The sequence below is a fragment of the Anarhichas minor genome, unplaced genomic scaffold, assembly GCF_050575085.1.
Source record: "Anarhichas minor isolate MPS153535 unplaced genomic scaffold, ASM5057508v1 ptg000004l, whole genome shotgun sequence".
NCBI classification, from domain to species: Eukaryota; Metazoa; Chordata; class Actinopteri; order Perciformes; family Anarhichadidae; genus Anarhichas; species Anarhichas minor.
Genome location: NW_027466450.1, coordinates 4,117,615 through 4,132,884, shown reverse-complemented (window position 1 = coordinate 4,132,884; position 15,270 = coordinate 4,117,615). Strand labels below are relative to the sequence as shown.

At 40.8% G+C, this 15,270-nt stretch overlaps 1 protein-coding gene across 1 annotated transcript; it reads right to left on the bottom strand.

Annotated features, from left to right (window-relative positions):
* Window positions 1-60: 60 nt before the first annotated feature.
* srpx (sushi-repeat containing protein X-linked) lies at window positions 61-14,554 on the bottom strand. Its single transcript, XM_076103213.1, has 10 exons — window positions 14,482-14,554; window positions 8,712-8,768; window positions 6,767-6,955; window positions 6,191-6,367; window positions 4,528-4,654; window positions 4,272-4,393; window positions 3,546-3,725; window positions 2,351-2,484; window positions 1,193-1,314; window positions 61-591 (listed from the first exon to the last, which is right to left on the bottom strand). Exons 1-10 carry the CDS (start codon window positions 14,540-14,542, stop codon window positions 408-410), a joined length of 1,353 nt encoding a protein of 450 aa, XP_075959328.1. The 5' UTR covers window positions 14,543-14,554; the 3' UTR covers window positions 61-407.
* Between the last annotated feature and the right edge of the window lie 716 nt (window positions 14,555-15,270).

Genomic DNA, 15,270 nt, shown 5'->3' with positions numbered 1-15,270 from the left:
AAAACACACACATTATTCCAAAGAGTGTATATCATTATTAAAAGATGTGAGGTATAAATATTAGACACGGGAAGAGTAGACACGCCTGTTCATGAAGTAAAAAGACTTTTTGTACAAAATAGTAAAACATATTCTGCTTTGACAATATTAATAATAATAAAACATAAAGATATAAAAGACACAGGAATCAATATGATTGCAATGTACTGTGTGACCCTTTCCATTTAGTGACCTCTTTCAGTAATGCTTCAGATCAACACACACACACACAAACACACACTCAAACCTTCTGGAAACAGGACTGGATGAGTTCGGGTAGGCGTGTGTGACATGAGAGGATAAAACAAGGAGATCTGTCTGCTGTGACTGAGGAGGAGAAGGATCAAAGATGGCTGACAGTCCGTGTTTTATGATTGGCAGTTCTGGCCCGCTTCCTGCTGTAGCACCATCTCGTCCTTGCGGAGGGGGAAGGTGTCGATGGTGGTGAATAATTCAGCTGCTGTAATCGGGAACGGGTAGCGTTGCTTGTCCATGCCCTGCTTGTCTACCAGCACCATTTGGAAAGACCTTTGAGGAATCTGAAGCAGTAACCTAGGAAACGCACATCAGCTCAGTGAGCAGCAGTGGTTGAAAGTAACTAAGTACATTTACTCAAGTAAATACTTCTACTCCACTACATCGCAGAGGTAAATATACTCCTCGTCTGACAGCTTAATGCCTCGCAGATTGCAAATTTTCCTCCACTTACTGTCCAGTGAAAACCACGTATCTCCAGATGTGTTGGTGTTGAATGTTTGAGATAAACTGAAGGATGCAGTGTTCCTTTATGTGTTGAGGAAATCGTCCTACTTGTTAGGCTGAATAAACTATTCTTAAAAAGCCTTTTGGATCAGCTGGAAAACGCATCGCCACAAATGTGGTTCTCACAGGACAGCGATGCTACAAACATATGATGATCTTATAGAATAGAATAGAATAATATTGCTGCAAATTAAACTCCCATCAGCATATAAATGAGTTAACATTAGCTCAACCTTTAACTGCATTAAAATGCAACGTACACATTAATGCAGCAGTATTATTAAGCCAAAAACATTTCATATATAAAACACTGACAGGGACCATTTTACTGGACAGTGAGTACTTTTATTTTATATGCTGCATTTTGCTGATAATGTGTGTGTGTGTTTACCTGAACTGCAGGGCCAGTGCTGGAGGGAGCAGCCTGTGTCGAATTCGGCCAATCTGTGCTGGGTAAGTCCCAACCAGCTCAATTACTGTGACGTGCCTCAGGTCCAGTCCACACTGAGCGTGCTGAGATGAAGATACAGAGAAAAACCGATACGTTTTTGCATTTTTATAGCTTTGTTATTGATTTCTATGCAGGCAAAAGAAGGATATGAACACAGAGGATATACATATAACTCTGCAGAACTGAAGTTATCATCAATAACACCAGGGCTGCAACTAACGAATATTTTCATGATTAATTTAAGTGCACTCAGAACTGAGGTTTTTTTTGTTTACTCTTTGTTCGGCCTTCACTGTGCAGAAAAATGTATGTGCAGAGTTTGAACCTAGAATGCTGTTTTCACATTCATCTGCCGAAAAAGGGGAGTTTAAACGGCAGTTAGATGCTTGGAAATGAACATTAGTTGCATATTCACAGATTCTGGATTGTATAATAAGGTAAAAGGAGTGCATACAATCTGAAGAACTTCTAAACAGGTAATTGAACTAATAAAAATGATTAGGAAAAGTTCTTGTTTTGTCCAAAACCCAAAGATATAAAACAGAGAAAGGCAGCAAATCCTCACTTCTTGATCGACATATCAATGAATCAGCTAATCAATTCTGCTCTGAATAGCACAAACAACTCCCAACCAGACAGATTCCAGGACTGATCACTCAGGTTGTTCACAAACTTTTAACACGGCCTTGTCTTTCAGCTGATATCCCGTCACTTTGAAAGGTCAGGCGTCTGTCGACGGAGCTAACGGTTTCCGACGAGCCGTGGAAACATCCAGCCCCAGAATAAACCTTATCAAAGCCGGTGTCAGTATCATTTAATCATCGCCTCGACATTTTCTGGACCCCCCCCCCCCCCCCCCCCTCCCCACACACACACACACACACACACACCCCACCCCATCCTCCCTTCCTATCTATTTGTCTCTCTGCTTTGTCCCACTTACGCAGCAAAGCGAGAAGGAAAATCAAACACACTGTGGTTCTCTTACCAAGCAGCAATATACACACAAATCACTGCAGCTTTGACTTCCATCTCCTCTTCCCTCCATCTCGGTTACCCCACATACAACTCGTGTTCTCGCTGTGAGTTGTGCCTCACCTGTAAGTATGTCATCTGGTAGCGGTAATTATGATTGGCAGCAGTCGGAGCCGAGATAATGAGGAGCCGTCGTTTCTCATAGAACTGGTCCAGCAGTGCGGCAGCTGTACGCACTCCCACGTTAATGTTCATGGCTGTGATGACATTGAATGTACAATTAAGTGATATGAGAAGATGTGACGCACGGGACAAGAATACAAGATTTAATACAACACAGCGAGATGCTACGCGATTTGATTCTTTCGGTCTGTTGAGCACATGTCATCATCGAAAGTAAAGCTGCAACATTGAGAATAAATTACTGAAGGTTTGTTGCAACACAGTCGCTCCCATCTGCTACTTTTCCTCACATTCAATTCAATAGACAGGCGTCCAGAAGTGATTATTTGAATCGATGGATGGCGCAGGTGGGCCCTTTTCTCCTTTCACATGGAACCAGTTTAGCACAGGTAGTACAAGGCTGTTGTGTTGACTGACACTAGACAGCCCACATTAAAAATAAATGAAATTCATTCAGAGCTCGCAGAATGAGACATGGAAACTGTTGCCAGAATTGACTCACAACAAGTATCTCAATCAACATAAAATGTAGGCCAATTTTTGATTCTCTCTGTCAAACTGGGTTGCTTTTTTTGTCTACTCAGAGCCTAACTATTATGTTCTGTTGGTGAATGCTAGTCCTAAAACGATATCCCAATCTTGCAACACTGTATGGACAATGTCCTGCGAGTGATGCAAAGAAGGAATAAAAATGTAAAATTATGAACAGATGTGGTTTAATCTCAAACAGAGCCGTAAAAATAAATTCTAATTAAAAATGTTTTGGATCTTTCCCAATTAATCCCGATGCTGCATTACTGGGAGTAATCCCTGAAGACTGTAGGCATGAACACGATTTGTCAAATGTTCTTTTGTTCACAGCAAGGATGCAGCTCCCACGAGGGAATGGTGTCAGCAGCTTGAAGTAAATGTATGAATGCGTGGAAATCAGACTAAAACTACAAACAAAAACTTTAGAAATGTCTTAGGTCCATAAAACAAAGTGAAACTGAAAACATAATGTTAGTGTTGAATCATATTGCAACAATTCATTATTTCTTAACTGATTCTCTTATTGTGTCTTTTTTGTTTTGTTCATTTTTAAAAACTGTAAATAAAAGATTGTTGTGTGTGTGTGTCTGCAAGAAGCACGTACCTGCACAGTTGGTATCTGTGCCAGACCAGGTGAGTCCGTACTGACACACTCTGGCAGCGCTGCCCCGAAGCTCGTAGCCACCGGTGCAAGTGAACACACAAGTGGTACCGTAGTTGTCTCCGTCACTGTCACACTTCATATAACCGTTGTCTGGGGGAAACAGTGAGCTGCAGCGGCGCACTGCACAGAAAGAGAGGCGCTTTAGACACAAAATGTCAGCAGACCTGACAGGCAGCGAGGTGGCACTAAAGTAAATAAAAAAGGACAGGGGAAGTTTGTCTTTCTTAGTGGTTACATGTCTACATATTCCAAGAAATGTAGGTATTTTTGGTTGGAAGAATTTAATTAGTTTTTAGCCATGCTAAAACAGATTTCAGTTAGGCTCAAAAGAAGTGAGTTCCCTGAAAAAAAGTAATTGGTTTTGATTGTTTGGGAAATTATAGGAATTTCCAAAACTCATTTAGCTCCTTTTATTCTCCATATATGGTGAATTGTACTATTGCCTGCAAACAATTATTACATTTTTGCATAGACTCGATCTGCTGTGCACTGACAAGAAGACATGAATTTGATATAATTAGAAGCTTTACAGCCTCTATTTTTTCCCATTTTTAGTACCAAGTTACAGAGGACTTTCTGGCAGGCTTCCTGATAATAACCCTATAAAATACAGTGTTACCGAAAATCCTCCTCTACAAAATCATCAAAAAGCTTTTATTAGCTCACCTCGCACTCTGACAGTGAAGCGACAGGATCCTTTGTTCCCTGCACGGTCAGACACAGTGTAGGACATCTTATGGAGCCCCTCTGGGAAGTCTGATTTTGAAGGTTTCCCTTTCAGGATAACACTGCAAAAGACAGGCTTTGTTTTAATCTTTCACTGTGATCTCCCTGTTCAGAGTGGGATAATAACCAGCAGGAATACAACAGACTGGGTACATTGAAGCAAAAAGCTTAAAAGGGTGGTGGAGATGAGACTGACTCTGTGAGAATGCCATCTGCAGTGTCTACACCCTCCGGTGTGTCCCAGGTCACCCTCGCTGTCAGTTTTCCTGGTTCTGCCCACTTATCCTTCAGATTAGGACACTTCATCTTTGGAGAATCCATATCTACAGAGAGAGAGAGAAAGAATTCTTGAACAAACAGAGAACAAAATATCGCATTTAAATGTGTATTTTACTACACAGGCCCCAAATGAAGAATAGGAAATGTGAACTCTATTGGCCAGAGCAGGAAGAGTAGCAGTTGACTGTTATTTCTTTCCTATCCTGCACTACAGTTTACAATGATTATGGTGGCAAATAAGGTAACCTTATGTGTTGGTTGAAAAAGCGGTTAGCGGCTGACTTGTTTCCAGCTGACTAATTATAAAAATGCGTGTCTTAAATATACACATGGTGGCAATTACATGATATAATGCTAAAAGACTGAGCTAAAGCTAATAAGTCCCAGACAAAAAGTCCCCATCCTCCCCAGTCGGTTATCCACGTATAAGACATCAAGAGAAACAGATTAATCTGTGTACTGCAGTGTAGAGCTGTTACACCTGGTATTATAACTATGATACAGAAAAATCTGTCATTCCTTTTGTTCCAACATTACCATGTTTGTCTGCTTAGCTTATATATTTTAGCTTAATTCATTTTTAACAGTAGTAGAGATGAGACTTTAAGGGTGAGGAATAACATGTGAGTTTGTCAAACATAATGTATCCAGTGCAATGTTGTTGTTAGTCCTGTAACCTGTCACTACCTTTGCCTTGGAAGTAATGCTGGTTTGCTACTGTGGGCCAATGAGCCGGCCATGCTAACTATTGCAGCTTACATTAGAACCGATAAACACAACCATGCACATCGTTTCAACACGCAAAGAAATCCAAAGCTTGAGAGGCCTGCTGTTCCTTGAGCTATTATTAGACAGGTTGAGCCTTTTACAAACATTTATTATGAACAAGAAAATGACCACCTCGTCTTCGCTGCTAAAACAAAAACAGCAGCTCCCAACACGCTGCATTCCTGTAGCACCATTTTTCAACAAAACACAGGTACTTTTCATTCTACACAAGCATCAAATGTCTTATGATTAGAGACCGCTTTCTGCGAAAGGTTTTGAAGTATTAGAAGTGATCTGGCCAAAGATTTAAGTCAAAACAAGGGAAGTGAATCATTACTCTTAAGAGACTTGATATCGCTTCACAGACAACATTGGTATGGTTGTGATGGCTGTAGTTCAGTGTGATTGTCCACTGTTACCGAGGTCACAAGACCATTCAGCCATTTATACAATCACCTACAGTAGGTGCCGGCCTTAAAGCCCAGCTTTCCATGAGAAACACAGTCATTTTCAGGCTCAGACTGCAGCTGCAAAAGCATGAAAAATATTTATAATTTTCTGGTGATGAGAGACAAACCATATGTTTTTTTGTGTCTGAGTACATGTACATGTCTTGATGGTTGGTTTTTTTCCCCCCAAACATCAATCATATAACCTTATATTATGAGGAATACACTGTAGACTGCAGCTCACATTATGCCTAAAGCAAATAATTACCTGTTACATATGTTTTTGCGGCTCAGTGGTCTGCAGGCTCCAGTTCTCTGTGGGAGATGAAATAATGCACAAATTCACAACACACACAGTCTTACCGACACAAGTGGGGAGTCCAGCACTCCACGCCTTGCTGTACTGGCACGTTGCCGTCTTGTGTCCCTTCAGACTGAATCCAGGCGAGCAGAAGAACTCACAGCGAGAGTTGAAGTAGGAGCCGTCCGAACACTTGTAGCCGCCATTATCCGGCATGTTCAGCTTGGGACAGCGGATCTCTGTCAGAGAAAGAGCTCCGTGTTAAAGGGCTTTGGGGTAAGGGATGGTTTGCTCAGTTCAATTTGGTTCAGGTAAATGCAACACATTCAGGCTGATGCATCTATTTAATAATACAGTAAACTGGCCCATCTTGGTCTTTTATTTCAACTCATCAACTATCACCATTGGTCTTCTTTGATTAAATCTTTTAATTAGAAAAAAAACACACTCCCCTAATGAAGACAGTCAGATGTGGTTCAAGGCTGTAGAAAGAATTAGCAAGTGGACTGCTATCTCCACGACCAAGAATGAACTTTGCTAAACAATTTAAGAATCACTATCAGGAATCCCAAAACCTAGTATGTAAGGTTAGGTACATGCATGAGTGTATATATGCATGAGTATGTCCATTTTTTTACCTCGGCAGGCGTAGTTAGAGGACCAGTGCTTGCTGGCCATACACACCACCTCTGAGCTCTGGGACTCGTATCCCTGCTTGCAGCGGATTTTGCAACGCGTCCCCATCACGTTCCTGTAGTGCTCTCCTCTGGGTGTACGACAGCTCACGTCCCCATGTTTCACCTTAATGGGCGCACACCACGGGGTCCCTAAAAACGGAGGGAAGACAGCCGCAATGACCTTTCCTTCACAGCATCATGGCAATTATTTGTTTGTTGTTTATGGTAAATCCTTGGAGTGAGAGATTATCAGTGTTCGATAATAAGCACTTACCTGAAGACTGTAAAAGCCAAGAAAGACTTCCTTTATTAGTGTGAAAATGTGAAAAAACCCTCCCATCATTTGAGTTCAGACTGATACGGAGGATTTCTTTTTACCTTATCTGTAACTTCCCGTAATCCAACAGTGTCTCGTGAGGCAGAGAAGATAGTCTCACTTGAGGGAAAGACATATAATGATGTGAAGAAAGCACTTAGGTTTAAAAGTTTGTGTGAGATAGAGTGAGAAACCTTCCACATAGATAGTTGTGTTGAGAGTTTAGCTCAGTTTTGATACTTATCACACTACAGATATCAGCTGTTTGTTGTGCTATCCCTGGATTTAGTCCGTCAAAAACATGACATTTATTACGCTGACCGCAGATGTATCAGTTTTACTCCAGAACAATAACGTCCTAATTGGAATAGTTCATTTAGGAGTTCGATTCAAATGTGGTGTCTGTATGGTAAATATGAAGACCCGTCCTTTAATACTTATGAGAACAATCGAATTTGCCTTCAACTTTGCTCGTCTCATGGTGGACACCTCAACAACGCTTATGTAAAATAATCCTTGTTATATGCCAAGTATGAGGGGCCACAAAGTTCTTATTTCAATACAGTGAAATCAAAATCTGCAATTTATTTCCTTCTGGCTAAGGACAAGCCCTCACATCAACACACATGTATGCACACACTTGGAGAGAGAACACACTAGTTTAGGCTAATTTCCAGTTGGAATAAAAATGAGTATTCATAACACAGCGAGCCTCCCTGGCTGCCTCTCTCTCTCTCTCTGTATGTGTGTGTGTGTGTGTGTTGGCAAAGTTTCCACAACCCTTGAGTAAGAGAAAGTAATACTACATTTGAGCTTTTACGCAGTTTGGTTTGGCCTGGACAACAATGTTCCGTGTCTAACTGACCCCGAATCTAAAGCTGGAAGCTACTTTGACGTAACTGAGTCAGTTCATAAAAAAGGCTGGACTAACTGTTGAGTTATGTCTCTTTAAAGACACAGTGAAATAACAAAAATACTTATTTCTAATTCTAACGATGTGTCCTTGTGTTAATTGTTCAGTTATATTTTTTATACTCCAGATAAAAAAGTAGGCTATTGTGTAAAAATACCTTAATTTTCTCTCCCCGTAAAGCGCTAAAATATTATTGATGACACATCTTGAACTCTGTGATTTGGGGCAACTACCTACACACTGTAGCAGCTAGCAGAGCAGTATCATAGGTTCAAGGGGGGGTGTTTGGACCTCAGGCGGCAAAAACTTTGTTTATGGTTTTGCTCTTACTTATTTATTCGTTTTTTGCTCTTCTGTTTCTGATCTTACAACCCTGCAGAGGATGCAAGCTAACAGTCCTCTAGCTTCCTATTGTGCTGTATTTGCTATGCCAATCAAATCTGAAGGATTCTATCTAAATCCCTCTGGCGCTAAACCCCAGCAATATAGTCTGTATCGCTCTGAAACATCTAGATATTAGATAATGATGCTAACTGCCGTTTCACTGGGACTTTATTCATAACAATTCAGGAAACCATATTTACTCGGATCTCAAAATAAGCAGTCCCTAAATTGAAATGTGAGTCGCATTTCAGAATGAATGTGTATTGGCCATGTCCAACTGAGCATGTAGTCACCTTTATATCTACGAGAATGCCAGTCCTCATCGTCTCCATATGCGTACTGTCCTGACCCTGGGGATGGAAGAAAAGAAGAAAAAAGCAACTAATACAATGACAAGAGCTGCATCCAAGATGTTAAGCAATGTTTGAAAGCATTGTCCTGGGCTGACCTTTTTGCCTCTTTTTTTCATTGCAAACAGCACAAGAACAGGCTTAAAAATATTGCTTAACTTTTCATCTGAACCAGACTCTAGGGGGGATCTGGATCTTTTGGACAAACCACATGCACGCGGAATAAATCACAAAAGATCCTCTTTTTTCCAGCTGGTTTGGAAAAATGAATTTGTTTAACACACATTCATTCTTCTCAATCCAGTATTGTTTTTTTTGCTTCTTCTTCTTTTACTGTGGCTGTTGTATTTGTTAAAAATGGAGGGAGTGAAACTATTTTGAAACGTTTTGTTTCAAAACAGTTCCCATAGATCACACTTACCATTTTAAGTAAACTTCAACCGTGAGCAGATCACTCAGACAGAGAAAATACATTGCAACCATAAAATAGCAGCATTCAAGGAGAACTGAAATATTTGTCAGTGGTGGCTGCAGAGCTGGAGGGCACACTTGAGTGATAGGCCTAAAAGACAAATGTGAGGGGAATTGTGATGAGCAAACAGGATTATTTGAGGAAAGAGGATGAAGGGATGGGGTCAGGAAGCAGTAAAAAAGGAGAGGAAAGAGGAAATGTGTGAGGAAGGGGTTAAAGTAGGGGGAAGGGTGTTCAACCTTGGCCCCAGGATGTTATGAACCCCAGTGTGAATGTGTCCTCTGTTCAGGATCTTCAAGAGAGGAGTGTTCAAGCCTCCTTCAGCCGCATGTTGGGGATTGAACCTGATACTGAGAGCACATCTCACATCCCCTTCCCACCATTCCTCATCATGGCTTTTCTGTCACTTTAATAAAAGCTGTCTGGACCAAAATCCCGCAAGTCATCTAATACAAACACACACGCACACACAGGTTTTGAGGTTTTAGCAGTCGGCTCACACAGCATGGATTGTACGGAGCAAACCCACATACTGAGTGAATCACATTTAGCTGTCTAATGGGAAAACTTCAACGTCTGCTTCCTAATGGAGGGAGAAAGGGAGGCAGAGAAATTAATGGAAAACGAATTACAGGTGAGTGTGAGTGTGTGTGTGTGTGTGTTTGCGTGTGTGTTTGTGTCTCCTCCAAAGTGAACAATAGTTTGGGCTACAATGCGCAAGAAAAATGATGAGTTCTGTGACAAAAGGCAGCTATTTCATGTAAACAACATACAAGAAGTTACACCACAGCCAATAGGAGCTACTTGTTTGTGATTGGCTGGGAGGTGCTACCACAAACAATGATTTACTTGGTCTCTTTTCTTCAGATGCAAATCACTTTATGAGACGAAGTTATAATCCTTAAGATTTTCATGAAACTGTAGTTAGTGGCGGAGTCCACCATTCCTGCTCTGGATTTAAGTTGCCTTCACATGCATGAGGGATTCACAGGAAACGATGCACACATGTTATCCTCATATTTTTATCTCATGGATATCATCCTTACTGTTTGCTGTTCACTCTCTTAACACCGTGTTAGAGCTGTGTAAAGTAACTGCTAATGCAAAGTTAATATTTTCTACTGCTGCTTCACAATAAAAGCATGCAACTGACGGAATGGCTTTTATTGTGAAACAGCCCGAGGAAACGCGGTTTATTTATCACTGTGGCCCAAAGTGCGACCAGTTCTTCAAATATTTGTTTACAAATGTGTAGCATTTGTCTTTTCAGCAGATAATTGTACATTATTTTGAAAGGTTGTATATACGGGAATCATAGCAGCAAACAAATATCTGCAATGTAACGATATAGTGGAGAAATGTCGACCTGAGCTGAAGTCGGTCGACCTCTGTGTTGTGTAGAATGTTGTGCTTTGTTGACATAGCCGGGCCGGCCGGGCATGCATTTCAGTGCACGTTAGTCTCTCTGTGGCGCCCCACTAGCTAGCTAATGACAACCACTCTACACTGCAGTTACAGCCAATAACGCCATGGCTGTCATCAAAGAACCAAGACTTAAATCTTAAGGATTATAACTTTAATTCACTCACATAGGGGTCATTCCATCATACCACCATCAGAACACCATAACAGCAGCAGAAGAAACATATTGAAACTGTTGTAGCCTTCTACAGGTACACAAAGTAAAAGACGCTGCCGTTTTTAATACTAGCACCACCTGCAGGCAACCAGTGTTACAGCATTGTTTCTTTCACTTGTGTGTGTTTTACTTTTTAATGCTTATGCCACCTGTCAGCTATAGTATATTTCTATTTGAAGACAAACATAACAACCACATAACTGTCGCAGTCATTTAGTTTCTAACCGCCCTGTAATAACAATTTGACTTAAAGTATAACCTCATAGATTCATATTCACATCCACAACAAACACTAAACAAGTAAAATAACCAAAATCTACAATGACTAAGACAGAGATACAGCAACCCACATTACAGTAGACACCTTTACGGAGTTAGAGAACAATTAGACATGTTTATGCAGGATATTATTCATATTTATGTCCATTGGGGAACTGGTAGTCTGTCCTGTTATGTAATTTCAGTTCAGCCAAATCCAGTACTTGGATGCAGAAAAAAAATAAAGGCAGGAGGATGAGATATAAAATCCATGATAACTAAATCCCAGGAGTATTTAAAAAATATCTCTCTTTCTGGGAAAGAAAAGGGCCCTAAACTCCATTCTAAATATCTAATAATAAAACGATTGTGCCACACTAGCCTCCAGTGGATATCAAATAGTACAGAAATACAATTCAACTTGTGTTGCAAGAGCCTTTGACCTTTATTGCAGCACTTGTGACCTAGATGACAGACAATTCAACTAGTGGCGGCAGAACACCAAAATGCTAACTTTCAAACTTTCTTTTTGTGAAAACGTTAATGTAATTTTTGTCTTTGATAAACATTTATTGTTGGGTTTTCCAAGCTGTCTATATTCATTTTGTTTTATCTACTGAACAAGAAATATGTAAACAATAACACAATAACGTGCAAGGCAGACCTTAGTCCTTGTTTACTTTTAATCGTCTTGAACTGCTTCTTTAGGACTTCTTCCTTCTCCAAAGTAACCAAGACGACAAGGGACATAGGAGGACACTCAGAGCAGTGTGAACTCTGGTTAAACAAAACTCAAGCCTTTTCTTTCATGTGAGGTCATCTCTGTGAAAAAGTCTATGATATACAGTATATCCTGCAGGGTCAAGAGAAAGAGCCTGCTTAGTCCTTGTTGATAAAAGCACTCCAGATTCAAACAAGTCCAACAAAGGAAAATGAGATCTGATGATGAGGTGGGATCAGCTGCCAGCATCACATCTACTTCACATTAGGTCTCAGCCAGAGAGATGTCAAAATGTTAATTGTGCAGGAAGCGTAGAAGCTCATCTTCCTGACAAACCTCTGGGAGCTTTAAATTACAGAGCCCGATAGCCCAATTAGCTTTTTTCTGCGGCTCTGTAATACAAACCGTCGTTATGTGGAAGCTCATTCCCTGTAAGTAGCTACCGGCTAACAGAGCTGAAGAGAGCAGAATATAAAATGGGAAGTCTTTTCTTTACCGCTTAATTCAACGGTATGAGATTACAGAGTTACATAATTCCTTTTGGAGCACTAATGAGCTCTGTCCCATTTCAACTGTATACCAACACCTCCGCTGCCGGTTTCTTAAACACATCAGCAGTTTCTGACCCTGAGGAACAAACTGCTGCTGTTTTTATCTCCATTAACACTTTACAGTGAGGTATACAACAGTTGCTAAGTAGTTACAGTAATGGATCACAGATCACCACTGTATTAATAGGTTTAAATCATAACTGATGTTTCATTTCAACAATATTTATTTCTAAATGTGTTTTGCATCGTTATGCATGAGCATACGGCTCAGTAACTACTTGCGTAGGATGAAGCGCTACATTACCTGAGAGACACAAAGATGAATAATAGGGGTTAGCAGCAGAGTTAATTGGGAATGAATTATTTAGAAAGTGTTCAGTATTCAGATTCACAGTTAGAAACTCATCATAGCACGCTGCTCAATTAATATGGCATTTATCTGTCTGCTCCTGAAGCTGCTCTAATCAATATATTTGCATTAACAATGGATCAAGTGACTGCATGTAATGTGAAAGGGTTCGCCTGTAGTGAGAAACCCACAGTGAATTATCAGCTGACTCTGCAGTTCCACGTGCAAACACGACTTCAAATGAGGACTAGTTGTTGCTTGTGATGGATGTGTAGATAAGTAACAGTCTTTCTTTCTGGCAAAGACACAACTAAACGTATTAGAGTGACTGTTCTCCAGTGTGGAGGATCTATCTTCCCCAGACTCACATCAGCACGTCGTGGAAAATGTGATCAGGCTTTTATGACTACTTGCTTAAGAGGTTTTTAACTGATGTAGAACACAGGCCTGGGCTTTGAGATTTCTATTGCTTAAAAAAAAAAAAAAAAGAGCCCAAAAGGTGCAAAAGGAGTCCTTCTGGCGCACCGCCACACAGCTTTGAGGCATGCGCGCGTGCACACTCAACAACTCAACTGGTTAATTGACCACCAGAACATACGCAAACACACCCCTGTAAAATAAACTCCTCATAAAAACACACACACTCACACAAGTACAGACCAGAGTCTCTACTGCTCGACAAGCTGTTTTTAGTCTGTCAGTGTAAATCTGCTCTGCAGCTTGTGTTCATGTTTCAGCCTGTATGATCATACAGCACGCACACACACACACACACAATACTCCATCCAGACTTCAGCTTTGAAGTCATTTCAGCGCCTCACTGCAGGCTACAGGCCCAGCTCTCTCCCATCTATCTGAATAGTCTGTCTGTGTTCTTATGTTGGATGTTTTTCCTCAGTGTGAGGCTGCAACAGTCTTTTCTTTCAACTAGCATTAATAAATGAATCATCTTGTCAGTAAAAGCTGAGAAAATGTCCATCACAAAATAACGTCCTCATATGTCTTGTTTTATCCCAACAGTCCAAACCCCAAAGATTCTACACTTACAATGATAGAAGATACAGCAACAACAGGAAACGCTCACATTAGAGAAGCACAGACCAGATACAATTTGGGGTTTTTGCATGGAAAAAATGTCTCAGACGATTAACCTATAACAAAAAATAATTGCTGATTAATTTAATGATTAATCGATCGACTAATCCTTTGACTAATTCCTCATTAAATTACTGATACCACTTCGAATCTTTGAATATCTTTCCAACTTTACCTAACCTAATACCTAATACTTCAAAGATGTAAAGCTCCTTTGCAGTGGTTTGATCCAAAGAGTTGATGAATAGGTCGTTGTTTGTAAAGTATTAAAAGAGAGGGCGAAACATTTAACTTACACTACAGTTGCAGGGCTTTCATTGGGACCACAGACTGAGCTCTGTGCAGAGAAACGTCCCCCAGATGCACACTGTACTCCCCCCGCTGCCCACCCCCTCCAAGTAAACACCACCTCGGTTCACCCAAAACCAGCGGTGAGGATAAGAAGCCTCAAATGAATGCAAAGACAAAAGGGGATACTATTCACCCAATACAAAGAGTTTAATTTAAGTTCAGCCTCAAATCAGTGATATCCCATTCTTTCTCACCAGACAGTCTAAAACTGGTCGATTATTTCCGGCACGGCTCATAACGTCCAGGAGGTGAATGAGGGTCTTTGTCAGTTCCTTACCTTCATAAGCGGAGCAGAAGCACAGCTGGACGAACAGGAGCACCAGCGGCCACACGTCCATGTCGAGACGCGGGACTCTTCAACGTGTGAAGAGGGAGCTCGCAGGAAAACTTCCAGCGCATTCCTGCTTCCCAAAGGCCCGCCTCTTGCTCCAGATCCAGAAACAAGGGAGGATTCTCCAAATACAGTCAGGCCTGGTGACCGCCGCGAGGCGGGTCAGAGAGACGATCGGCTGTGCCAACAACCCCTGTAGGTAAACTGTGACATGGACACAAGTATCTACTAGAATAAGTCAACCCAGTTCTCCTTTTAAAAGTACTCTTATACTCTTCAGTGGTCATTGTATATTCAATTCGTTACATAAGTAACATTTCGAGGTACTTATACTCAGTGGTGGAAGATTTAGATCCTTTACTTAAGTAAAAGTAAAAATCCCGTTGTCTAAAAATACTCCATTACAAACTCTGTGGAGTGTAGAGGTGTGAATGTGGAGCCAATTTGAGACATTTTGTATACTACTGGGTAGATTAGTAGGCCTACTGCATCATATATAAGCATATGTCATTTTAATGTAAAAAGTAACTAGTTACTATAAGTGTCAGATAAATGCAGTGGATTAAAACGTACAATAAACCCTAAAATACATTGGAGTAGAAGTAGCCTACAAAGTAGCAGAGTAAGAAAATACACAAGAAATGTCACAAATTAAACAAGTGATTCACAACCTGAGGGCCGGCAGGTCCCTCCGGTTGTGGGGTCCTGAAATTATGAATTGCATAGGAGAGAATA

Excerpts from the sequence above, each read along its gene's own strand:
- srpx (XM_076103213.1), bottom strand. The coding sequence starts at position 14,542 with ATGGACGTGTGGCCGCTGGTGCTCCTGTTCGTCCAGCTGTGCTTCTGC. Across the intron at positions 6,368-6,766 it reads CTCTAACTACGCCTGCCGAG|AGATCCGCTGTCCCAAGCTG; the intron begins GTAAAAAAATGG and ends TTTCTCTGACAG. Across the intron at positions 2,485-3,545 it reads CACAGATACCAACTGTGCAG|CCATGAACATTAACGTGGGA; the intron begins GTACGTGCTTCT and ends ATGTCATCACAG.